Source organism: Ursus americanus, chromosome 9 (genome assembly GCF_024610735.1).
Source record: "Ursus americanus isolate L20-20 chromosome 9, mUrsAme1.1.p, whole genome shotgun sequence".
Lineage (NCBI taxonomy): Eukaryota > Metazoa > Chordata > Mammalia > Carnivora > Ursidae > Ursus > Ursus americanus.
In genome coordinates, this window is record NC_142135.1 from 44,122,294 (window position 1) to 44,147,893 (window position 25,600).

A 25,600-nucleotide genomic window follows, 5' to 3' on the forward strand; every position below is an offset into this window, starting at 1 on the left:
AGTTTCTCTTTTGGTGGGGATAAGGGCAGAGGAAGATAGAAATTGTAAAGAAGTCTTTACAGAAATTACCTCAGTAAGATACAACACCGTATTCTTTGAAGGAGGCCAGGAGATGACCAGATCTGAGTAGATATTAGCAAAGGTGTGGAATAGCTCTTCAGGATTTCAGAGAATTGGTGTGTTTTTTTTTTAGGATTTTATTTATTTATTTATTCATTCATTCATTCATTCATTCATTCATTCATTCATTTGGCACAGAGAGAGAGAAAGAGAGAGAGAGTGCACAAGCAAGAGGAGAGGCAGGCAGAGGTAGAGGGAGAAGCAGACTCCACTCTGAGCAGGGAGCCCGATTCCCAGGATCCTGGAATCATGACCTGAGACTAAGGCAACTGACTAACTGACTGAGCCATCCAGGTTCCCCAGATAATTTTTTTTTTTTTTTAAAGCAGGAAGTGGGACTGATGAGTCATGTTCTATAGTTCAACTGATATTACAGCTTATGAATTTTCATTGATTCCACATTTTCAAGATAGGCAGTTTTAATCCAGACGCTTTAGTATAGAGGGTGGTTGTATAATTGGCTCATAACTGGGGCTTCTTAGGGCTCATAGACAAGTGAGCTATCGAGTTGAGAGCTTTGAGACTAAAAGTAGTTCTGAGAGCTGCTCCTAGTACTGAAAGCAGAGCTGTGAGTAAAAGTAGTTCAAGCTCCGATCCTGGTATCCAGCCCGAATATGTTGGAGGACAGGAGACTGATCACCTCGGTAAAATGTAGGGATCAAGTCGTGAGACACCTGGATGAAGCTAAAAGGCAGGTATTATGGAATGAGTATATAAGAAACCTAGAAGGCTAGGCAGCTCCAGTCAGAAAGTAGGATATTAAAGATGGGGAAGTTTCTGGTGATGGAAAGATCTAAACGATGGCCATCGAAGAGGTTGTGTGTGTGAAGTAGAGGTGAAAATCAAAAGATTTGCGAAAGTCAAAGAAGTGTGAGCCCAATGGGTAAAATGAGTTTTCCGCTTGTGTCTTACAGTTACTTGAGAATAATGGCAGGAGTTGGGTTGGAGCAGAAAGCTCTCACGCAGGTGGCAATTTTCTCAATGAATATTGAGAATGAATATGGACAAGTGACATGGCTATATATGCAACAGGTAGCAGGAACAGGATTCAGAAAGGGTGGGTATTCATACATAACAACCCTATCTAGGAGAGATTTTGCAAGTCAGGGAAGAGTAAGATGCTGACATGGAAAGTGAAGGTATGGGTTTAAGGAGAAAGAGTAATCCTCCTGGCCAAAACAATATGGTGGATATCCTATCGGTCCATAACTATGGGAGAGGCACTGAAGCAACTATCCTAGAACCAGTAGAGAAAAACTGATGTAGGATGAGAGCCATGTTTAATTTAAAGCAAAATAGAGGAAAGTTATCATGGAGACTTAAAAAATCTAGCAGTGTTTGTTTACAACAGAAAAGGGGGTGATAGCAGATGCCAGTAAGCTACAGGAAGCAGGGGGCAGGGAATAGTAAGCAATTTGCTACCAGTCTAAAACTTTATCTGCATTGTGCCCCCTTTTTCAAATTTTTTCTATGCTCTGATTATCAGACCTATGCTGTTGCCAAGCAACAGATAAATTTTCCTTTATTACTTTGGCATTGCCCCATCTCCCCTTCTGGCAACCAAAAAATAAAGGGTGAAGATAACATAACGCAGCCGGGGAAGGACTTGGCCTGATGAGGGAAGATGTGACTTTACAGTAAAGGAGCTGTAGGGTCATCAACATGTGCCAGCAGGAGCAAGGAGAGTACTTTTGGGACTGTATTCTGAGGATGCTGAATAAGAGGCCAATGGAAAATGAATTTGAGTAAGGGAGAGTTTATTGCTTTGGGAGCACTCATCAGAAAGAGAAGAATGTATGCCCTAGTAAGGATCCTGGAAAATACGACGATCATACTTCCATGATGGCTCTTAGAAGCTTGCATAAAGTGCTGGTCCACACTGAGAGAAGGAGAAATAGAATTGTCATGGCAGATGGTGGAAGCAGGGGAGCAAAATGCTCAGGAAAATGCACATGTTAGAGTGGCTCTCCCATGTAAAGCTGGACATCCCATCAGATGACAAAGTTCTTTTTTTTTTTTTTTAAAGATTTTATTTATTTATGTGACAGAGAGACAGCCAGCGAGAGAGGGAATACAGCAGGGGGAGTGGGAGAGGAAGAAGCAGGCTCATAGTGGAGGAGCCTGATGTGGGACTCGATCCCAGAACGCCAGGATCACGCCCTGAGCCGAAGGCAGACGCTTTAACGACTGCGCTACCCAGGCGCCCCCAGATGACAAAGTTCTGATTCAGATTCTCCATTTATCAAAGTGACCAGGAATCTTCTGGTGAGAGGGGTACCCCATCACTGAGAAGCTCAGTGGTGGTTCTCCTGTGCGGGTCATGGCTGATGATAAAAGATGCTGTCACCAAACTTGGTTCAAAGATAGCAACAAGGATAATAGAATCCTGAAACAATCTTAACCATCGGAAGGGTACACCTGTTCTACTGAGTGGCAAGACTGGAGTGGCAATCAGCAGTCTTGACCTAGAGAGAGTTGTGAAGATGATTAATAGAATATGGCACCCCAGGGGAAAAGATAGAAGCTAGCCAACAAGAACGTGCTCAATGAAAAAAAAAAAAGGATGGATGAACACAAGGCTGACAGCAGCAGCCTCAGTAAAAAGTTTCAGTCGCATGGCGCCTGGATGGCTCAGTCCTTAAACGTCTGCCTTCGGCTCAGGGTGTGATCCTGGAGTTCTGGGCTGGAGCCCCACATCAGGCCCCTCCGCTGGGAGCCTGCTTCTTCCTCTCCCACTCCCCCTGCTTCTGTTCCCTCTCTCGCTGGCTGTCTCTCTCTCTCTGTCAAATAAATAAATAAAATCCAAAAAAAAAAAAAAAAAGTTTCAGTCTCCTCCCCAATTTCCTGGCTTGAACCAGTTCAGCAATCCAGAACCCAGTGGCTGAAGGAGAAGCTGGAATGCCAGGAGGGTGGACCCGGAAACACTGTGGTGAGACTATATGGTAATGACTTCTCCCACCCCCCCCCCCAATTCTTCCCCCAAAGGGACCTATAGCCATGCCCTTGGAAAACCATATGCTGAAGAAAAGAGAATGTCTAAACATTTTGAAGATTTTTGGACACAATCATTATTGATACCTAGGAATTCTGAGTATTATTATGGTCCCCAAGTACAGTAGAGGTATAAAGGAGCCAAATAATGAATGGAATTTTTGCCCAGACCTGGCATACAGCGGGTCCATTAAGCACCCATGTGGGCCTATGGGCCTATGTGGTGGTCATTTCCCCAGTCCTAAATGTATCATTGAAACAGACATACTTGATAGGTAGTATAACACCCACATCAGTTCCTTGGCCTATAGGATAAGAGTTATCAAAGTGGGAAAGGGGAGCCTCTGAAATTGTACAGTCAATATATTAAATAAAAACAGTATAGGAGAATGGTAGATATTAATGCCACTTTTGGTTCCCATTGTATCTCCATTTAATTCACCATACACGTCCCTCCAAAGACCTAACGGTTCCTGGAAAATAAACAATAGACTACTGCAATTCAACCAAGTAATAACCCTAATTAGAGTGACTCTACCACATGTGGAGGTGGTATTTGTAGGAAAAAAATAAAAATTAAAAAAATCAAATCACCCTACATGTGTGGATCTTTTTTAGTCTCTCTTGACCATTTGCCCATTTGATGATAAAATTTTGCCAAAAGACACTGATTTAATGACCTTAGCCTTATAATGGATCTTAGAATCTGGTAGTATAGGTACTACGGCTTTGGTTTTTGAAATTACCTTGGCTAGCCTCAGCCTTTGAATTTCCATATATATTTTAGAATCTGATTATCAATTTCCATTCAAAAAATCTTCTGGGACATTATTGAAATTCCATTGAATTTATAGATCAGTTTTGGGAGAAATGACATCTGAACAATCCATAAACATGGTATGTTATAACTGCATTTATTTAGGATTTATTTTAATTTCTGTCAATGTTTTGAGGTCAGTAATACTTTGTATCACATCTTTTGATAGATTTATTTCTAGGTATTTGAGGACTTTGGTTGCTCTTATGATTGTCTATTTCATGTGTCATACTTATTTTCTGGAATACAATTTAATTTTATATATAATCATTGTATCCAGTAACTTTATTAAATTCACTTATTATTTCAAATAATTTGTCAATAGATTCTTTTAGATTTTAGATGGACACAATCATTTATCTTGTGAATAATAGTGTAATTTCTTCCTTTCTGATCTATATGCCTTTTCTTTTTCTCCTTTACTGCATTGGCTGGAGCATCCAATATCATGTTAAAAATAGGTGGTAATAGCAAATATGTCCTTGTTTCATTCCTGATCTCAGGAGGAAACATTCAATAATCTACATTAAGTATAATGTAAGCTCTTGTTATTCAGAGATGCACTTTATCAGATTCAGGATGTTCCTGCTATTCCTACTTTTCTGAGAGTTTTTATCATAAGCAGATGTTGAATTTTATCAAATTCTTTTTCTGCAACTACCAAGCTGACCATACGATTTTCCTTTTTTTTTTTTCCTGTTATTCTAATGAGTTATATTGGGCTCCCCGCCCCCACCACAAACACCCACCCTTCCATTTCTGGAATAAGCCCCACTTAGTCATGATTATCCTTTTTATAAACCACCTGATTCCATTTGCTAATTTCGTGTTTAGGATTTTTGCATCTATGTTTATAACAGGGATTGATAAACCTGCCTCTTAAAGTAACACTTTTTTCTTCTCGTTACAAATGCTTGAGAAAACCAGAAATTATATGATCACAAGCACGCTCTAGGGTGTTTACTTTGTGCTGTACAAGATGTAGAATGGATTATGCAGGAGATGGGTGCTGAAGGGTTAGCGGTCTACTGGAGTATTAAGAGAAGAGCTTGGACCAGTTTGATACAAGCAAAGATGAAAAGGAAGGATAGACTCCCCAGCGTTTAGCTCCTGATTAGATGGAAGGGTAACATTATGAAATAGAGAGGTTGGGAGAAGTTGATTTCTGTTTGGAGAAGAGCAAAAATAATGAGTTGACTTGGGGTAAAATCTTTATCTTCATCATAATTACTACCATCATTAGGATGCACACAAAGGAATAACTGCAATTTTTTAGAAATCGCAAATGCAGGAAATTACATAATTGGCTAGTATATTAATGTATTTAATTAGAAATTTTCCTTACGTTGCTTTATAACTAATTTTAAAAATTATGTCCATTCACAATCAGAAAACGTAATTCATCGTATATTTGTTGAACACCTTCCAATCGGATCCGTACTTCATAACCTAATACAACATATTTCAATACAGATTGCGCTGTTCCTTTCCTTAACCACCAGGTGGCGACCAGGAGCCCACGTCTCACTCCTGCTTATCCCTCCTCTTCCTAGGCCCCCCAGCCCCCGGGAGCGCGCACGTTCGGGAGCCCACGCCGACTGCGGGAGCTGCGGCCGCGCACGTCGGTCAGCTGCGGCTACGCCTCCGCGAGTCGGCCCGGAGTCACAGGACCCAGACCCATGTGGAAGCTGCTACCCGGCGCGGGCCCGGCCCGAGGTAAGGGTGGAAGGGAGATGCCCCGGGACCGTTTTCCCGTGAGCAGCTGCCTTGGACAGAGGGTCCTGGAGTGATGCTTCCGGTCCATTCCCGTTCCTCTCTCCGCCTTCCGGCGCCGCCTTCGTCCCCGCCCCGGGAGGCTGCAGAAACGGGATACGCGAACTGTACGATTGCGTGTAGGGACCGCGTTGTCTTCCCGGGCGGCGCGGGGCCGGTCAGTAGCGGCCGCGGCCCTCTCTCGACCTCCCACCAAGTTCTCGGTGGTTGGGACCAGCTTGTCCGGCGACAGCGCTGACTGGCTTACAGGCCCTGCCGAATTGAGTCTTGGCCGGCCATCTTTGTGTCCTCTAGTGTTCTAAGCTTTTGGCCAAACACCTAGAATAAGTTATTCCAGGCTAGACGCACGATGGCAATAGATGACTTTGTTTTGAGCACATTAATTTTTTGAAAAACCACAGAGATGAGTTGTGTAAATGGCAGCCACAGAGAAGGCATAATTTTAGTTTTGTTTTAGAGCCCTTTTTTGTCATCAGAACAACTGAGAAAGTACATTTTTTTTTCTGTTCTGCACTTTCAGCAATGGCAGATGGTTATCTCCTGTTAATTGGTCAAAGTCCTTACTAGTTGATAAGCAGATAGCCTCTGATTAGGTCTTGCCCTCAGGAAGTTTATTCTGATCGGCAAAAGATCTACCTCGAAGGAGCAGTGTATGAAGAGGGCCAAACGAATGGTTAGGAAAGTAAATAGTAAAAAGACTAAAGATAAGGCATTCCTGAGGACTTGGAGCAGTGCGGATGTAGAACATTAAGCTGTTGATGGGAAGCAGGATTTAGTTCCTTTCCGGGAACAGTTGTGGTCTGTGGCTGGCTCTCAGTTCCTGTAGAGAGAGGTAGGTAACAGTAGAAAAATGCTTGTATCGTAAAACGGCCAGCATTCTTAACTTGTAGGGGATTGTGACCTCTTTTCAGAATCGAACAGACACTATGGGCCCATTCCTTTAGAAAAACATGTAAGTAAACTTAAGGCACAATTTTTTCCCCCTTGAAACAGCCCACTCTAGGCTAAGAGTTTCTGAGTAACAAAATATGATCCAAATATGGCTTGCCTTTCTACTTGTCTAGTTTATCTGCCCTCATTACCCTACCACTGATGGACTCGTGGGCTCCCATACTAAACTATTAGTCTCCAGTTAATAAGCTGTTAGACAACAATTTGTGATTTTCAACATTTTTAAAAAAACAATAACACTTTCCCATGTATTTGAAATGCTACCTTTAATATAAAAACAAAATTCCCCAAAATATACACTTAAATCAGATCTGAACTTTTCTTGCATTGACCTATGTTGTTTACTCCTGATTCAGTAGCATATATTTTAATTACTATAGCTTTATGGTATGGTTTACCATCTAGTAGGGGAAGTTGCTGTAAATTTAAAATTTTTCTTTACAGGTTTTTACATTATATTTTCCCAGTGGATTTTTAAAATCTATGTATCAGGTTCCAAACATATATTGTGCTTTGTTTGGTAACGTGTAAAATGTGTAAGTTAATTTGGGCAAGGATTGAGACTTTTTAAGATATATTTATTTGAAAGAGGACAAGAGCACAAGTGAGCAGGCACATGCGTGGCATGGGAGGCCGAGACAGAGGGGGAGAGAGAATCCCAAGCCGACTCCACTGAGCACCGAGCCCAACATGGGATTCAGTCTCATGACCTGGAGATCATGACCCTGAGATCATGACCTGAGCCGAAACTGCTTAGCGCCCTGAGCCAATCACCTCTGAAATTTTTCAGTATTGTTTTCTCTTTAGAAAATGCTAGAGCTTTCCATCTATTTAAATAGTCTTTTGCATCTTTCAGTTAGGCTTTACTAGAAGTCACAAGTTTGATTTATATGAAGTTGATTATTAACATTTAAAAGCAAAATAAAAATATTTTACTTAAATATTTGCTGTACCTGTGTATACATATACATGTGTGTGTCTATACATTTACTTTTTTTTTTTTTTTTTTTTTTTTTAATTCGTAGAACCATTCAGACTTCTGACTGGTGTTGAATACATTGTTGGAAGGAAAAACTGTGGCATTCTAATTGAAGGTGATCAGTCAATCAGTCGAAATCATGCTGTGTTAACTGCTAACTTTTCTGTAACCAACCTGGTATGTTACTAATTTTATTTCACTAGCTTAAAGTAAGGAGGTTGAAATTACAAGATTACTTTGGTATGTATGTAAGAGAGAGTTTGTAGGATTTTCAATTCCGTAAAGGTGTTAGGTTTTTTATGTTAAAATTAAATACTTTATTTTGGTATTGGTAACGGTGGCATTTGTTTTGATATTTGAAGTTTCTGTTTCAGTGTTTTACTCTGTTGTAGTGATTTAGAAACTCAAAGGAAGTAGTATACATTTATACTTAGTGAATATTAAGTGCTTACTGTGTGGCCATCATTGTGCCAAACCTGGCAGTAGAGCAGTGAACAGACTGTCACACTACTGCTTTGAAGAGTTTGTATAGCTATGTGAACACAGGCATTTCCCATATAATGTAGGTTTTCACAGTGGGAAATGGTTTGTTTTACTAGGAAAAACGGCTTTTGCTTATGTCTCACAGTTCTTTGAATGGCTTTAAGTTTGTTTTGGTTGGTTAGTTTCAATCACAGCAGTTGGTGGTAAAATTAATAGTGTATAAAAATGGCTGTGCTCATGATAATACTGGTAATAGTAAGAAAACCCATTATTTTGAGCAAAGACTACATATCAACAAATGCTGGATCTGTCCAGTAATATTTAGCATTGTGTCTGTACTCCTTTAGGTATAAAAGAACATTATGTTCAAATTCCTAAAGGAAAAATAAAATTGGTACTTTAAGTCAGACACTCTAGCCTTTTCTCATTGGACCATTTTTTTTACTGTGTTATTTTGGTAATGTAAAAAAAAAACTTAAGGACAAAGCTGTCATGGATAAAACAGACTAATCAAAAGCAAAGAAATTCTCAAATGTGTGAAATTAAGGGGTCATAAAAACCTGCACTGACTTACAAAAATAAAGAAAATGCATGTTCTAAGAGGTGTGATCCTGGAATTCACACATTTGCCATTAATTTCTAGTTGAGTGGTCATTCATTCTGTGCCCACAACCGAAACAGTAACTATTGCCCTTCTATGTTGGGAGGTTAGCCATCTATCCAATTACCTATTCAAAATTATTTCCCCCTGGAATTGTATTTACTGAGTGGTAAAAGACTTCAATTGTATTGATTTTTTGTTCTTTTGTTTCAGAGTCAAACAGATGAGACTCCTATATTGACTATAAAAGATAATTCTAAGTATGGTACCTTTGTTAATGAGGAAAAAATGCAGAATGGCCTTTCCCAAGCTTTGAAGACAGGGGATAGAATTACTTTTGGAGTGTTTGAAAGTAAATTCAGGTAAGAATTTTTTAAATAGATATTAAAAATGGATGGGTTGGTTTTGCACTGATTAAATTTTAAAGGACACGATATTTATGGATAACGAATTTAAAACCATTCAATTTAGTTCCTGCTTAGCACATTAGTGCACTTTGCATCGCGTGTGGTTAGTGCATTTTGTCAATCGCAGACAGTGCTGAGAGTGAATAAGAGTTGGAATGGTCGCTGAGAACCTTGATAGGAGCTACATTTGTTTGATTCCACATAAGTGAAAGTATAATGTTAACTTCGATCATTGTTTTTTCTTAAGTGCAACTCAAAACTTGGGAAGTGATAATTTCATAAATTAGAAAGTTTAATAATACATAAAATAATAGCATGTGATGTGAGCTTAAAGTAGTATAAGTTGCCATCTCTGGAGCTATGATAATATAACTTCATGTAACTTATTCTCATTTACAGAGTAGAATATGAGCCTTTGGTTGCATGCTCTTCTTGTTTAGATGTTTCTGGGAAAACTGCTTTAAATCAAGCTATATTACAACTTGGAGGACTTACTGTAAACAATTGGACAGAAGAATGTACTCATCTTGTCATGATATCAGTCAAAGTTACCATTAAAGTAGGTTGAATGTTATGTTATTATGTGAGAATAAGTTCTGTGAATTTAAACTTACCAACTATACACAAGACATTTTTAAAGCCGTTTACTTTAAAACTATCAGAACTGTTAGTTGTGGGTTTATATACGTCAGCCCATGCCTTCGTGTACCATTTAGGCTAGAATTGCATTTCAGATAACATTATTATTTGAGACAATCAAAAGCATTTAAAATTATACTTGATTTTGATTTAGCATTTTAAAAATGATTTACGCTATATTTTCACCAGTAAATTTATTACAGTGCATTATTGGTATCTTCAGTCTAAAGGCAAAATGCCTGAAGTCCACTGCCAGTCTCCAAAGCTAGCATCTTTAGTCCCTTCTATCAAGTTGTCTTCCTCCAGCTCATCTCATGGTCTCATCCTCTCTTACTAAGTTTCTATTTGGTATAAGGCCCTTAAAAGACTTTTTAAGTTCTTAGAGTTTAATATTACTTTAATGTGTCTTCACCATCTAGAGATATGTAGATACGTACCATTAGAAGATGCTGACTCTTCATTAAAACAGTGATATATTTTGGTGTGTTTTCAGATTTTGCATCTTCATCAGATTTGGTTATATCCAAAGCTAATTGAAGAATGACATTGGGAGGTGATTCGTCTCCTTTTAAGCAGGTTGACTATAGATACGTGAGATTGTTTTAGGTTAATATCTATAGTGAAAAGCAACAAATATTTAGATTCCTTTATTAAATGGTACATAAATCCTTTAATATCTAATATAATTAGAATATGTATATTACAGCTAAACAGGTGTCATAGAGAAAGGCTTGCTGCTCAAATTGAATCTCAAGTTAAACTTGCACGTTGGTGGGGTTATCTCTGATCAAGGATTGGTCTATCTTTGCAAGTTTATGAAATTTATAAATTCAGCAGAGTGATTGGCCTCTTGAGTACTAATTTATGCTAATAAATCAAAACGTCCATTTACTAGTTTATAGTAGGGATGCAACTTTATAGTGAGCAGATATTTAAATATGTGTGGACTCCGACACAATCCCCTTAAAGATACTAAGGTACCTGAGAAGTGAAATTCAGGTAATCATGCGCTCGCTTGGTGGATATGAAATAAGAGTAAAAGCAGTTAGATGGTCTTGAGAGATATTTTACTGAGTCTGTGACAGACTTGGAGGTAGCGTCCATTCACCAGAGTACACACTATTCTAGTGACTGAGATACTAGTGGCACTGGATATTAGAGCGTCACCGTATATGCACCAGCAAGGACTTGGCAGAGCAGTCCTTTTTCAGTATTTTTGATCAGTCATGTGCCAGAAAAGAAAACCTAGTTATTACATTATTTTTTTGGTAAATTTTCCAGAAGTACAGGTTACCTTATATTTCTAAAATCATTAAATGTTAGAGCCAAAAGGAAACTTAAGGAACATTCAGTGCAGTTTTTATTTTCTGAAGAGGAAACTGAGGCATGGAGCACTTAAATCTTTTGCCCAGGATCACATGGAGCTTGCTTCCTGCCAGAGGCCAATTATTTCACTCACATTCGAGGTTGTTGTATTCAGATTCCAGTTTTGAGAGACACCTACGTTGCTTGCTCATATTTTAGTAATACCCTGTGTTATTAGAAGCGTACTTAGAAATTCTTCAATTGGATTATTTCCCAAGATTATGCTGAATCTTTATTTTCATCTCCAGAGGTGGTATTTTCTAATCTTTTTCAGATTTTGTGGTACATTTTCCTTGATGTTTGTAGCTTAGCTCACTTGCTAGTTGAAGTTTCGACACCCCAGTTTCTGTGTACTTATTTTGAGCTTTTACCCCACCCCATATAGTTATTCCTTTATTTACTTTCTTGAAAATACTTCATTGTATAGTTACAATCTGTTCAAAAGGCATTAAGGCAGAAAAGATCTTATAGCTCATGTTTATCTCTTGATATTGTCTTCTCTAGGGTAGTTGTTACATTTACTTAATTCTAAGATCTACTTTTTAAGATTTTAAGAACTTTTAAATTGGTGGAATGCACTTTAAAATTGACTTATTTACATTGACTTGAATTGTAAATAATTGAATTATTTACATTGTTACATTGTTCTGCCCTCCCCAGAGCAGTTTTTAAATTAAAATTATAATCGGTGGCTTCTTAAAATTAAGTGATTATGTACAGATTTGTATACTAAAACTAAATAGTGACCAGATACTTTAATTTTATAGATTGTGGCTCCTTTATAAATTTAGAGAAATGAAGGGAAGAACATAGTAAACAGAACAGACCCTTTGTAGTCTCTAACTTAAGACTTTTCTTTAAAGAAAAGCTAGCATGTGAGTATTTGTATTCACATATGTTTTCTTCTTTCCAGACAATATGCGCACTCATTTGTGGACGACCAATTGTAAAGCCAGAATATTTTACTGAATTTCTTAAAGCTGTTAAGTCCAATAAACAGCCTCCACAAATTGAAAGGTATAGCCTGTATTTTTTTTTAACCTATACCAGTTTATTAAAGGATACGATAAAGGATACTAGCCAACAACCAGATGAAGAGATGCACAAGGCCAGGTACGGGGAAAGGGCAAGGAGCTTCATGCTCTCTCTGGGCACGCCACTCTCCCCGCACTTCCATGTGTTCACCAACCTGGAAGCTCCTGTATTGTGTATTTTAAATATAATATGACAAACAGAATGCGATAGCACTGATTTTATTTAGGTTGATTCCCTCTTTAATGACTGTTTTGGGGTGTAGTGTTCATTTTAACAAAATTGTTGTTGTCGTTGTTAGTATGTAAAAGAAGGGTTTGTTGGTGTTCCTTATCTCAGTGAAACAAATGTTACATATGTGCCGATATTTATTTTTTTAAAGAATTTATTTATTAGAGAAAGAGCATGGGGCAGTGGGGGGTGTAGAAGGAGAGGGAGAAGCAGACTCCCCACTGAGCAGGGAGTCTGACATGAAGCTGGATCCCAGGACCAGAGATCATAACCTGAGCTGAAGGCAGGTGCTTAATCGACTGAGCGACGCAGGTGCTCCCATATGTACCAATATTTAAACAAAAAAATTGAAGGCCAGCAAATGGCGCAGAGGTACAGTCAAAAGACGACATGTCCCAGTGCCAGGCATCATGTAAGCAGGACCCCTGGAATCGTGTGGTGCAGCAGTCCTTTTCTGGGGTCACATAGTCCTGGGCCGGAATATTAACAGCACTGTGGCCTTGGGAATGGAGCTTATTTCTTGTGAGCATCAGTTACCTCTTTTGAAAAATGAGACTAATACCTGTCCTATATATAAGTATTTAGTAATATTAGTATTAGTTATTTTAAGTAATAGAGCATACAAAGTCTGAGCATTTTGCCTGGCACTATAATAGGTGCTCGTTACAGGAAAGGCTGCTAATTGCAATAATACCAGGTAAGAGTCACAATAGCTTTATGACGATAGAGTGATGATGATTTTAGATGCTCTGCTAAATTTGTGAACCACCAGACTAAGGAATCTGTCTACTGTATAGTATTTGTGATGCTTTGAAGTAGTATAAGCTATGGTTGAGGAGGAAGATGTTTGGGTTTTTATTTTCAGATTGTATGGTTAAATTGCTGTGAGTATAAAATGGTGGGTGTTTTTAGTCAACTTAGCATAAGAACATGTTTGCTTAAAATATGTCAGTAGATTATAGTCTATATGGCATAATAGGTAGGTTGTATTTATAAGCTCATCTTAATCTCTGTGGGACAACTTTGAATATTTGAGGCTTTAAAAATCTAAAATGTCATGCAACTTAAGAATTTTATTAGTAGTTGTAAAATATCAATGGCTGTCATAAACTGTTTTGCCCAATGCCGGGTTTGTTTGTTTGGGGTTTTTTTTTTTGGGGGGGGGAGCTATTTATGCCTAATAATATGTATCTGTTTTTAAAAGTAACTGAAAGTCAGATTTTTCTTCTTGTTTTTATTTTTTTCATTTGGGAGGTTTCTTGTATTTTATATTCAGGTTAACTGATAGAGTAATATTTTTGGACTCTGGAAAGAGGTCCTCAGATTTTAAAATAGATGATTGTAAACCTTTTTTGAATCCTAGAGTCCTGCGAGAATGTGAAAACACTAGTCTTTCCTCCAGAAACTTCACTTTCATACCACCAACTTGCATAGTATTTCAACAGAATCACACCTTCCTCTGAAGCCTATTCATGATCCTCCCTATGGAAGCCAATAAATACCGTAAATAATGACCCTTGCTACAGATACTAAATGACTGTTAATCCTATATTACTTGGGAGTGGAGGGGTCTGATAGGTTTCTACTACTGATGATATGTGTTTTATGGTCTTAAAAGTTTTAGAATTAGTCATTGATTTCTACTTACTGTTCAAACTCCCTGGTATGTTTAACTTGGGTCTATTTTTGACTTTAGGTTAAGCATAATTTTTTCTGGCTTCAATTTATGACTGTATTAACTTAGGTGGTTATAATAAAACATTTCTGCTGTAAGATTGTTTAATAACTTCTAATTCAGTCTTCACCATGAAAAGCATTTATATGAGCCCATGCTTGATAATGGCAACTGATGATCATATTTTAATATTATGTTAAAACATATGGTTTTTTGCCTTAATAGATTCGTTAGACTTACTGGGATCCGTTTTGATGTCCTTGTTGAAGTCTTATTTGACTATGTACTCAACTATCAAATAGAAAAAGGATTACATTTAAATAGTAGGATGCGTTACAAAAAGTTTATGAAATTGTGATGGCTCTTTAATAAAATGTAACTAAAAGTAGTTCTGAAAAAGCATTATCACTGTATTTAAAATAAAAGGGATATTTTTAACCTAACAAAAAGTGTAGTTCTATTTAGTGCAATTGTGTCTTCATGTTTGCACTGTCAACAAGAGACAGGGTAAGACAGAGTTTAAGCTTCATGTACCTGACATGATTTGTGAGATATCATTTGTGTAAACTGTCATCAAAATACCAGTGTACATGAAGTCATTTTTAGAAGACTCCATTTAAAATATATATTTTGATAATCAGTACTTTATTAAAGGAAGCTCATTAAAATACTGTGTATTTTCTGAGTGTAAAGAAATGAACCCTTAAAAAAGAGAAGGAGTTGCCTTTTGTTTTGAATTTTTACAGTTTTATATTGTGGAGTGCTCTCTCAATTACTGTATTTCAAATAACAAGCATTGTTTTTGGGAAAACACTGTTGGGAGAAAGTTAATCTTTGCATTCATATGCAACTTGTTGAATGTGCCAAGAATGCAAGGCCCTGACTACACCCAGGCCATTTCTCATGGTTTGCAGTGAAAAGCCTTAAGGGAAGAGATAGTGTCCTTTTCGGGACAAAGAGCAGGCCTGCTTATAGCTTGATATGAATCTCATGGATTCTCGAGTTCATTGTTCCTCTCTCCTGTAACACAACCTACTGTATGTGCCTTTTATATCATCCTGGCAGGACTTGGTCAAGGAGGAGATCTACCACAGATATGCTGAGGCTTGCTGCTCACTTTGTCTCTGATCCAGGAGTCTTGTGTCTTCTGCCCACATCCAAGAAACAGGAACAGGCTAACTTACTGGCTTGTAATTAAGTATCAGACCCAAGAGACACATTAGTCTGAAACAGTCTTAGTTTATGGAGTTGACTGTATATAATCAATCAAAATTCAAGGCAAAGAAATTTAACATATAGCAGAAATTTTTTCCTGACGATATAACCTTATATTTACAGGTTGTGAATGTCAATGTTATTTGGGCCTTTTAGAGATCAACAAAAGGAAGCAGTATAATAAGTTCCTATACAAACCATGAACATATGCTTATAGGACTGACAAATGAAATAAACAGTTGTCCAGATGTTGGGCAAATGAATGTTGTGGCTTGAAATACAGTTTCCATGACCAGAATTCTAGATGAATTGAAAAAAATTCTGAATTTGAAAAATCTTGGGACAGAAATTAAGATGATGTGCTTCGAATAAGATGAAATTTATTGAAGATGATAAAAAGAATTTAAATAAAAGTCATAAAATATACATAGGAAAAAAGTATTTCTAGATTATTTTATAGAATTTCTGAATTATATGTACTAATTATTATATAATAAAACATTATTTGTAGCTCTCATAGTTTCTATATAAGTGTGCCAAAAAAGGTCTTAATTTTTTCATTATAGAAATTGGAGATTTTATTTGCAGTAGCCTATTATTTAGTCAATGTGCCTCTAACCTTGGTCTCTGCCAGGTTAATTTACTCTTTTCCAATTTTTTTACTAGCTATCAAATCACTGGAGCCTCAGAAATGCTTCAAAACTTCCAGAACACATTGCTTCAGAATTTTAGCTTCAGATTTTTAGTGATGTTTCCCTCACATTTATTATTAGTTTCTTTTCTTGTTCTCATCCTTACACTGTTAAAGAGAAAAAGGCTTGTCTAGGTATATAAAGTTCAGAGTGTAGTGTAGTATTTATCACTGGATTATCAATTTTATCATACATATGCATGTATATATATGTATATATATCTGTATACACATGTGTACCTGACTTCAACATTTGGTTAGATTCTTCCAATGCAGTGATGTATTTTTTTGCAAGATCAGTCTTATTGAGTGGCTCAAATTTACCACTGTTTTTAAAAGAAAACCAAAATATATTTTTTCAGTCCCAGAATTTTAATGCTGCAATCTATATATTGAAGGGAATTAAGGGATATGTAAACTTTGGTCTACTTTTAATTTATTAGATGAATTTTTAATTTATATTTTGTACTATCAGTTTATTACCAAATATTTCTGAATGCCTACCATGAATTAGGCAAGATAGACCTGAGGATATAGTGATAAGCCAAAAAGTATTACAGTTTCTGCCCTCATGGCACTTGGTAGAAGAGCCAAACATTAAAAATCACACACATTAAAGTTAGAACTCTGGTAGTGCCATCAAGAAAAACTAAGGATATATCATGCTCCTGTCTTTAGGAACCTCATTTAAGGTTTAACAGATGTTCACTCTTCATTGAACTAAACTATAATTAACTGCTCTCTGGGTATAGTAAACTATTATTTGGGGCAAAATTAAGAATGACAGTGGGATTAATAGTGGTGTAAGTAATTTAAAAATCATATTTCATTGTCATTGGAAGGCAGTAAGACTCACATATATTCAGCTATATGTATGTGTTAAACATTTACGCACCATTTTTGCTTAGGACTGGCTCCATCATCCGCTGTTAACAGTACTACGTACACAAATTCGTGAACTAACCATTTGTGTGTAAGTGAAGTGATAGTTGCCTTTCACACTGAAAGAAGTGTGAAATATGGGAGAATTCTTATTAAAAGGAAGAGGATAAAAGGCATTCAAAGAGATAATAAAAATTCTATTTATGAATTAGAATATTTACTAATTTTCTAATTAGAATATTTACTAATTTTCTAGCACTAACTTTTCTTATTGTAGATTTAACTTTAATGGTTAAAATAGTTTCCACTATTCTCTGTGTTTTTAAAAGTAAATAAATAGAATTGTAAAGTCAGTTATTTAGAAAATCAGAATAATGGAGTGGGTTGCATTTCACCCTGTTGGCTAGGTCAGCTGTTGCCTGCAGATAACTCATTTTGCAGGTTCTAGGAATCAGTCTTAGAATAGATGTACAATATCCATTGTAGCAGGTTGAAACACATACATTTGTGGTTTAATCAGTTATCAAAATTAAAAAAAATTAATGTAGTGGTTTAATCATGACTTAGCTAATTTTGTGAAATATGTATGTTGCCAAGGAAAAATCTGAGGGAAAAAATGTAAGAAAATTAGTTCTAAAATATGGAATGATGATCCTTATGACCAAAATATTTTTACCATATTGGTTGTTGCTGTCTGCAGATAGCTAAGTCTTGATTGTTTAGTGACTAATTGTCCAGGTTTTTGAATTTCCCCTCTCCTATATTGTTTCCTTCTCATCACCATGATATGCTAGTAACTTTTTTAATTTAATATTTTTTTTGTTAGAGCAGCTTTAGGTTCATACCAAAATTGAGAGGAAGGTACAGAGGGTTCCCAGATACCTCCTGTTTCCACACATGCATTGCGTCCCCCATAGGAGTACCTCCATCAAAATGGCATGAGCCTACATTGACAATAATCACCCAAATTCCATAGTTTACATTAGGGTTTACTCTTGGTGTTGTATATTCTGTGGGTTTGGATAAATATATAATGACATATATCAATCATTACAGTATCATACTAAGTATTTTCACTGCCCTGAAAACCCTCTGTACCCTACCTATTCATCGTTGCCACTCCGCTAACTCCCAGCCACCATTGAACTTTTACTCTTTCCATAGTTTTGCCTTTTCCAGAATGTCATATAGTTGGAATAAGATAGTAGGTAGCCTTTTCAGAGTGGCTTTTCTCACTTAGTAACATGCATTTAAAGTTTCTCCATGTCTTCATAGCTTGGTAGCTCATTTCTTTTTAGTGCTGAGTAATAGTGCATTGTTTGAATGTACTAAGGTTTATTTATCCCTTCACCTACTGAAGGATATCTTGGTTGCTTCTAAGTTATGGCAATTAAGAATAAAGCTGCTATTCACACTCATTGCAGGTTTTAGTATGGACATAACTTTTCAGTTCTTATGGATAAATACCAGGGAGTGCAATTGCTGCATCATACAGGAAGAATGTGTTTTGTGAGAAAGTGCCATACTGTCTTCCAAAGTGGCTTTACCATTTTGCATTCTCACCAGCAGTGAATGAAGTTCCTGTCATTCCATGTTCTCACAAGCTTTTGGTGTTTGTGTTCTGGGTTTTGGCCATTCTAATGTATGTGTAATAGTGTCTTGTTCTGATTTGCTTTTTCCTGATAACATGATGTGTTGAGCATCTTGAGCTTGTTATCTGTATATTTCTTTGGTGAGGTAGCTGTTAATATTTTGGCCCTTTTTAAAAAAAATTCTTAAATTCAATTTAGTTAACATATAGTGTATTATTAATTTCAGGGATAGAATTTAGTGATTCATTTGTTGCACATAACACCCAGTGCTCATTACAACAAGTACCCTCCTTAATGCCCCTTGCCCAGTTACCCCATCCCCCAGGTACCCCCTTCCCCTCCAGTAACCCTCAGTTTGTTTCCTATAGCTAAGAGTCTCTTATGGTTTGCCTCCCTTTCTGTTTTTATCTCATTTTATATTTCTTCTCTTCCCGTATGTTCCATCTGTTTTGTTTCTTAAATTCCACATATGAATGAGATCATATAGTATTTGTCTTTCTCTGATTTATGTCACTTAGCATAATACTCTGTAGTTTCATGCATGTCATTGCAAATGGCAAGATTTCATTCTTTCGGATGGCTGAGGAATACTCCATTTGTGTGTGTGTGTGTGTGTGTGTGTGTGTGTGTGTGTGTATCACATCTTTATCCATTCATCTGTCAGTGGACACCTGGGCTCTTTTCATATTTTGGCTATTGTGGACATTGCTGCTATAAACATTGAGGTGCATGTGTCCCTTCGAATCACTATTTTTGTATCCTTTGGATAAATACCTAATAGTGCAATTGTGGGTTGTAGGGTAGTTCTATTTTTAACTTTTTGAGTAACCTCCGTACTGTTTTCCAGAGTGGCTGTACCAGTTTGCATTCCCACTAAGAGTGTAAGAGGGTTCCCCTTGTTCTGCATCCTTGCAGACATCTGTTGTTTCTCGAGTTGTTAATTTTAGCTATTCTGACCAGTGTGAGATGGTATCATTGTGGTTTTGATTTGTGTTTTCCTGGTGAGGAGTGTTGTTGAGCATTTTTTCATGCATCTGTTAGCCATTTGTGTGTCTTGGAGAAATGTCTGTTCATGTCTTCTGCCCATTTCTTGATTGGATTTTTTGTTTTTTGGGGTGTTGAGTTTAATAAGTTCTTTATATATTTTGGATACTGGATATCTGATAAAACATTTGCAAATATCTTCTTCCATTCCCTAGGTTGCCTTTTAGTTTTGTTGTTTCCTTTGCTGTGCAAAAGCTTTTTATCCTGATGAAGTCTCAGTAGTTCATTTTTTGCTTTTGTTTCCCTTGCCTCTGGAGATGTGTCTAGCAAGAAGTAGCTACAGAATTTTGGCCCATTTTTTAATCAGGTTGTTTGTTTTCTTACTGTTGAATTTTGAGAGTTCTTTGTATATTTTGGGTAACGGTCCTTTATCACATGTGTCTTTTGCAAATACTTTCTCCCACTTTCTGTTACGTCATCTCATTTTCTTGACATTGTCTTTCACAGAGCAGAAGTTTAAAATACTTTTTTAGCAGTTTTAAATTTTAATGAAGTCTAGCTTAATATTCATAGATCATGCCCAATGTTGTATCTAAAATGTCACTGCCATAACAAAGGTCATCTAGATTTTCTTCTATGTTATTTATATTATCTTCTAGGAGTTTTATAGTTTAGCATTTTACTTTAGGTCTGTGATCCATTTTGTGGGCACTGTGAGGTCTGTGTCTAGATTCATTTTGCATGTGAATGTCCAATATCCAGTATCATCATCATTTGTTGAAAACACTATCTGAGCTCCGTTGTACCGCCTTTGTTCCTTTGTTCAAGATTAGTTGACTATATTTAGTCTATTTCTGCGCACTCTATTCTCTTTTATCTGTTTTTTTTCCATAATACCAGACTTTCTTGATTACCGTAGCTTTATAGTAAATCTTGAATTTGGGTCATATTAGTACTCCAACTTTGTTCTTCCTTAATATTATGTTGGCTGTTCTAGGTCTTTTGCCTCTCATATAAACTTTAGAATCCGTTTGTCAGTATCCACAAAATAACTTGCTGGGGGTTTCATTGGGATATTACATTTAATCTATAGATCAAGTTGGGAAGAACTGACATCTTGACAGTGTTGAGTTTCCTTATCCATGAGCATTAGTAATTAGTAATTTTTACTTGAAGGTAGAGAGTTAAGCTGAAAGACTGATCAGTATTGCCATAGCAAAAGATTTGATCATACAGAAAGTTGAAACTGGAATGATGTGAGGCTTAAAAATTTTCTGTTAATTTTATGTATTTTCTTCTTTTCCCTCATCTTCATGGATGATTAAGATGTTCTTGTAGCATTATGTTAAAGAGCTAAAAGATTGTGTTTTTGGTGGGGGGAGAGAGAAAGGGAGAGAGAGAATCCAAGCAGGCTCCACACCCAACACGGAGTCTGATGCTCCCACAACCCCAACATCATGACTTGAGCTGAAATCAAGAGTCAGACGCTTAATGAACTGAGGCACCCAGGTGCCCCCAAAGATTGTGTTTTCTAGTCTCACTTTGGAAATTTTATTTAAACTGACAAATATTTTAAGTTTTAAAATTTCCTGAGTTTCTCCAAAGGGATAAAGCACTTAAAATAGTAGTTCATTGAGTTGGATGTGAACATTGTTAACACACTTTGGTTCCCAGGAAACACAAGTTGCGAATAGAATTTGATCTTTATGAACAGTGTCTCTTTCAACCTTTTATACTTCACGTAACTTGTTCGACTCATGTATATTAAATCATATTTTAGGATTGTCTACCCTTGGATCATATTTTTTCAGAAAATAAGGAACAGTTATGCTGTTTTATATGGTATCTGTCACCATTTTGTCCCAGATAAAACTCTTACTTTAAAAAAAAAAAATGATGAATTAATGATGTTAAGGAAATTAAACCTTCCTAGTGTCTAGATAGCCACTCTATTTATAAATTTCACAGTATACATATAGAATGATATATAATTAAAATATACAATAAATTTTTTTTACAGCTTTTACCCACCTATTGATGAACCAGCTATTGGAAATAAGAACATTGATCTGTCAGGACGACAGGAAAGAAAGCAAATCTTCAAAGGGAAAACGTTTGTATTTCTAAATGCCAAACAGGTAATCGTACGAGCTAAATTTTCCTAAAGAAAACGTAAACTAGGATAAATATTACTGTTATCAACAGTTGTTACTTTTTATTATTTTTTTTTGAGATTTTTGTATAGAAGTGTGAAGTGAAACTGTCTGGGCACCAGAACTTGCCTGGTATTCATGTATATGAGATATTTTTTTGACATATGTTAATTGGCCAATTAATTAAGTTTATATGAATATTTAAGTGAGGAGGTGGGGACAGAAAACTGATTTAAGTCCTTACTTGGTCAGTTAGTAAACAGCTGTTGAATGTCTTTTGTGTGCCGAAATGGGGATCAGAGAGTTTATGTTGTAGGTGGAAAATTCAAGCAAGCCCACAGTTAGAGCACTGTGAATTAAGTATGACAAGGAAGTGCAAAGAATATAACAATTCCAGGGCTGCAAAGATACCTGGTGAACTGGGGATTTTCTGAGTGGAAGCTTGGATTGTCTTCTCAAAAAGTAGAACCAATTCTATTTCAATTCTACTTTTATTTTACTTCCTTACTATAAATGAATGGATAAAGAAGATGTAGTATATATACAATGGAATATTACTCAGCCATAAAGAATAATGAAATCTTGCCATTTGCGGTGACATGGATGGAGCTGGAGTATAATGCTAAGCTAAATAAGTCAGAGAAAGACAAATAACATGATTTCATTCATGTGTGGAATTTAAGAAACAAAACAAATGAGCAAATAGAAGAAAAAGAGAGGCAAACTAAGGAACAGATTCTTAATGTAAAGAACAAACTGAAGGTTACCAGGGGGGAAGAGGTGGGGGGATGGGTGAAATAGGTGATGGGGACTAAGGGGTGTACTTGTGATGATCACTGGGTAAACGGAAGTGTTGAATTACTATATTGTGCACCTGAAACTAATATAACACTGTTAACTATACTGGAATTAAAATAAATTTGAAAGAACATATTCAAGGAACTGAATGTGGCTATTTCATTATGTTTTTTCTATTTTTATTTTTAGCATAAAAAGTTAAGTTCGGCAATTGTTTTTGGAGGAGGAGATGCTAGGTTGATAACAGAAGAAAATGAAGAAGAAGATAGTTTCTTTTCAGCTCCTGGAATTAGTGTTGTTGATGTAGGAATAACAAATTCACAGACTCTAATTCCTGACTCTCAGAAAAAATGGATTCACTCAATCATGGATAAGCTCCAAAGGTACAGAATTATCTTTATGAGTAAAAAAAATAAATAAGAAAGAAAGGCAATTTTATCTGTAACTTTTTTATTGTACCAAATTAACAGTGTAAAAGGATATATAAGAATTACATTTTATTGTGTAAACATTGCTACTGAGATCATTTTTGTACGTTTCCTGGTGGTACTTCTGCAAGATTTTCTTTGGAGAAAATCTACCTAAGGTTTAGAACTGCTGGGTCGTAAGTTATGTGAATACTCAACCTCTGGAGGTAGTATCAAACTGTTTTCCACTTTATACTCCCACCCACAGTATGTAAGAGATAAGTAGATGCACATTGTTTTCAACACTTGGTATTGTTAGACTTCACCGTATTTGCTAATTGAATGGATATATAATCATATCCCGTGATTTTTGTTTCTCTTTTTCTTATCACCAGTGATGCTTAACATTTCTACCGTTATTTATTGGACATCTGTTTTTCCCTGTTCTGAAATATCTGCTCATGTCTTTTACACAGTTTTCTAATTGTATTTTTTATACGATATCCCAGTTTTTGTGTGAGTGTTTTAGTTCTGTGCAATTTTAATCACTTGTCAGTACATATGTTCACCTTAGTCAAGGTACAGAACAGTTCCATCACAAGGATCCCTCCTGTTTTTCTTTTATAACCACACCCACTTCCCTCCTTCCCTCCCCACCTCCTAATCCATGTCCCCAAATCCTGGAGAACCACTAATTTATTCTCCATTTCTAAAATTCTGTCTTTCAAAAAGGTGTTGTATAAATGTAATCATAGCATATACACTTTAGGACTGGTTTTCTCATTCAGTACAATTTCTTGGAGATCCCTCTAAGTTATGTGTATCAGTCGTTCATCTTTTTTCATTGCTGAGTAGTATTGTGTGTATATATGTGTATACTACAGTTTTTGAGTCATTCTTCCATTTTTCCAGTTTTTGTTAAAAATAACACCTCTATAAACATGCATGTACAAGTTTCTTTGTCAGTGTAAGTTTTTATTTCCTTGGGATAAATGCCCAAGAATGCAATTCCTGGATCATATGGTAATTGTATATTTATGTATTCTTTTTTATTTGTAGAGGTTATTTCTTTTTCTCGATACTAATCCTTCTTTCACTTGTATACATTTCAAAATCTTTTACCACTTCATAATTAATGTTTTACCATGTGATACATGAAAGTCCTTAATTTTAATATACTAAAAATTAACAACCTCTTTCTTTCTTATTTGGTGCTTTTTGTATTTTAAGAAATCTTTTTTCTATTCATAGATCAAAAAGATATTCACCTATATTTTTTACTAATTTGTTGCTAGTGTTTTGATACTTTGTTGTTGAAATTTGCTTTTAATCTATTTGGAATTGATTCTGCTTTATATCAAAGTCCTATACATGCATAGGAATGTTTTTGGCTTTTCTCTCTTCCATTGGTCAATATGTCTTTGTACCAACACCGCATTTAACACATTGTCTTAATTACTGTGACTTCAAGTAAGTCCTCATATCTGGTATTGCAAATGTTTCTGCTGTTCTTTAGAAGCATGCTGTCCATTCTTGGCTCTTTATTTTTCCATATACATTTTAGAATTATCTTTTCAAAAACCCTGTTGGGTTTTGATTAGGAATTCCATTGAACTCACAAATCAATTTGGTGAGAATTAACAGTAAAGATCTTGAGTACCTTTTATTAGATGTATTCCTAGGTATTACATATTCTGTGGTAGATATATGTCTGGTAGGTAGAATATAAATAGATAATATTATCTCTGTAATTAATTTTCTAGTTGTTTATTGCTGGTATATATAAATTCAGTAGACATTTAGATATTAATCTTATATCCTGCCACCTTGTTAGACTCCCCTTTTATTTCTAATGTATCTATAGCCTTTTTTAAATAAAATGATATCATATTATCTATAAATAATAATGTTTCTATCCTGTTTTTTTAATCCTTATACTTTTGATACTTCTCTTTTTTCTCTCTTTCTGTTTTGTACCTACTGGTACTTCTAGAGCAGTGTTGTGTAGAGGTAGTATTAGTAGCCACATTTATCTCACTATTGACTTTAAAAGGATGTGTTTCCCCATTTAGGATGTTTTCCCATTTAGGATAATGTAATTATTTGTATTTGTATAACATTATTATTATTTATATATTTAAAATGTTTTTATTTTATGGAGCCAGTCTTTCTAACTAATTTACATAATGTAGTTACAGTTTCAAAAAAGTAAGATAATAAAACACCAATATTGAATTGCCTGAATTCAATAGGTATATGTGATCACTTGATCGTAATACTTTAAAAATATATTTTCATGTAGTACTATCATAATTGCACATATAGTAGAGTTCTGTTACATTAACCTAGGACATACAAAAAGCAAATGTTAAGCATTTGAAAAATACCTTTTAAACTACTACAACCACTTAAAACATCTTTGTAATAAATATTAAAAGGAGTTTTGTAGTTCTTAAAGTCTGAGATATAGTTTTATATAGCAGTGTTACTAAATTGTCTTTGTTTCATTCACATAGTAGACAACAGAAGGTAGGTTCACTCTAAGATTCCTTTAAGAAGATTCCTTAATACATGTAAATTTGGTAAAAATGACTTTATTTACTAAACTTAAAATTACAAAACATGTATAGATACAGCTTACGATATTTCTTTGTTCTTTTCTCCCTCCTTCCCTTTCTCCCCTCTTCTGTCTCTCTTTTAAGTTTTATCTTTGGATCCTAGTAATAGATGTGCTTATAAAAATTGCTTCATCTGGTATTACTGTTTTCTTATTATTCTGAAAATTATAGAATTTCAGAAATGGAAGGCTCTATC

At 35.8% G+C, this 25,600-nt stretch overlaps 1 protein-coding gene across 4 annotated transcripts in view; it reads left to right on the forward strand.

Annotated features, from left to right (window-relative positions):
• The first annotated feature begins 5,488 nt into the window (after nt 1–5,488).
• The window catches only part of NBN (nibrin), a 47,610-nt gene continuing 27,498 nt past the window's right edge, over nt 5,489–25,600 (forward strand). Inside the window, exons 1-7 of one of the 4 annotated variants that reach the window (XM_045806003.2) lie at nt 5,489–5,644; nt 7,678–7,808; nt 8,929–9,077; nt 9,522–9,681; nt 12,040–12,143; nt 21,449–21,566; nt 22,569–22,762. In XM_045806003.2, the coding sequence (XP_045661959.1) occupies nt 5,608–5,644; nt 7,678–7,808; nt 8,929–9,077; nt 9,522–9,681; nt 12,040–12,143; nt 21,449–21,566; nt 22,569–22,762 (893 nt within the window). In that variant the 5' untranslated portion in view covers nt 5,489–5,607. Of the gene's footprint in view, nt 5,645–5,707; nt 6,534–7,677; nt 7,809–8,928; nt 9,078–9,521; nt 9,682–12,039; nt 12,144–21,448; nt 21,567–22,568; nt 22,763–25,600 lie in introns of those variants that run through there. The other 3 variants (XM_045806006.2, XM_045806005.2, XM_045806004.2) reach the window with 3 other exon arrangements.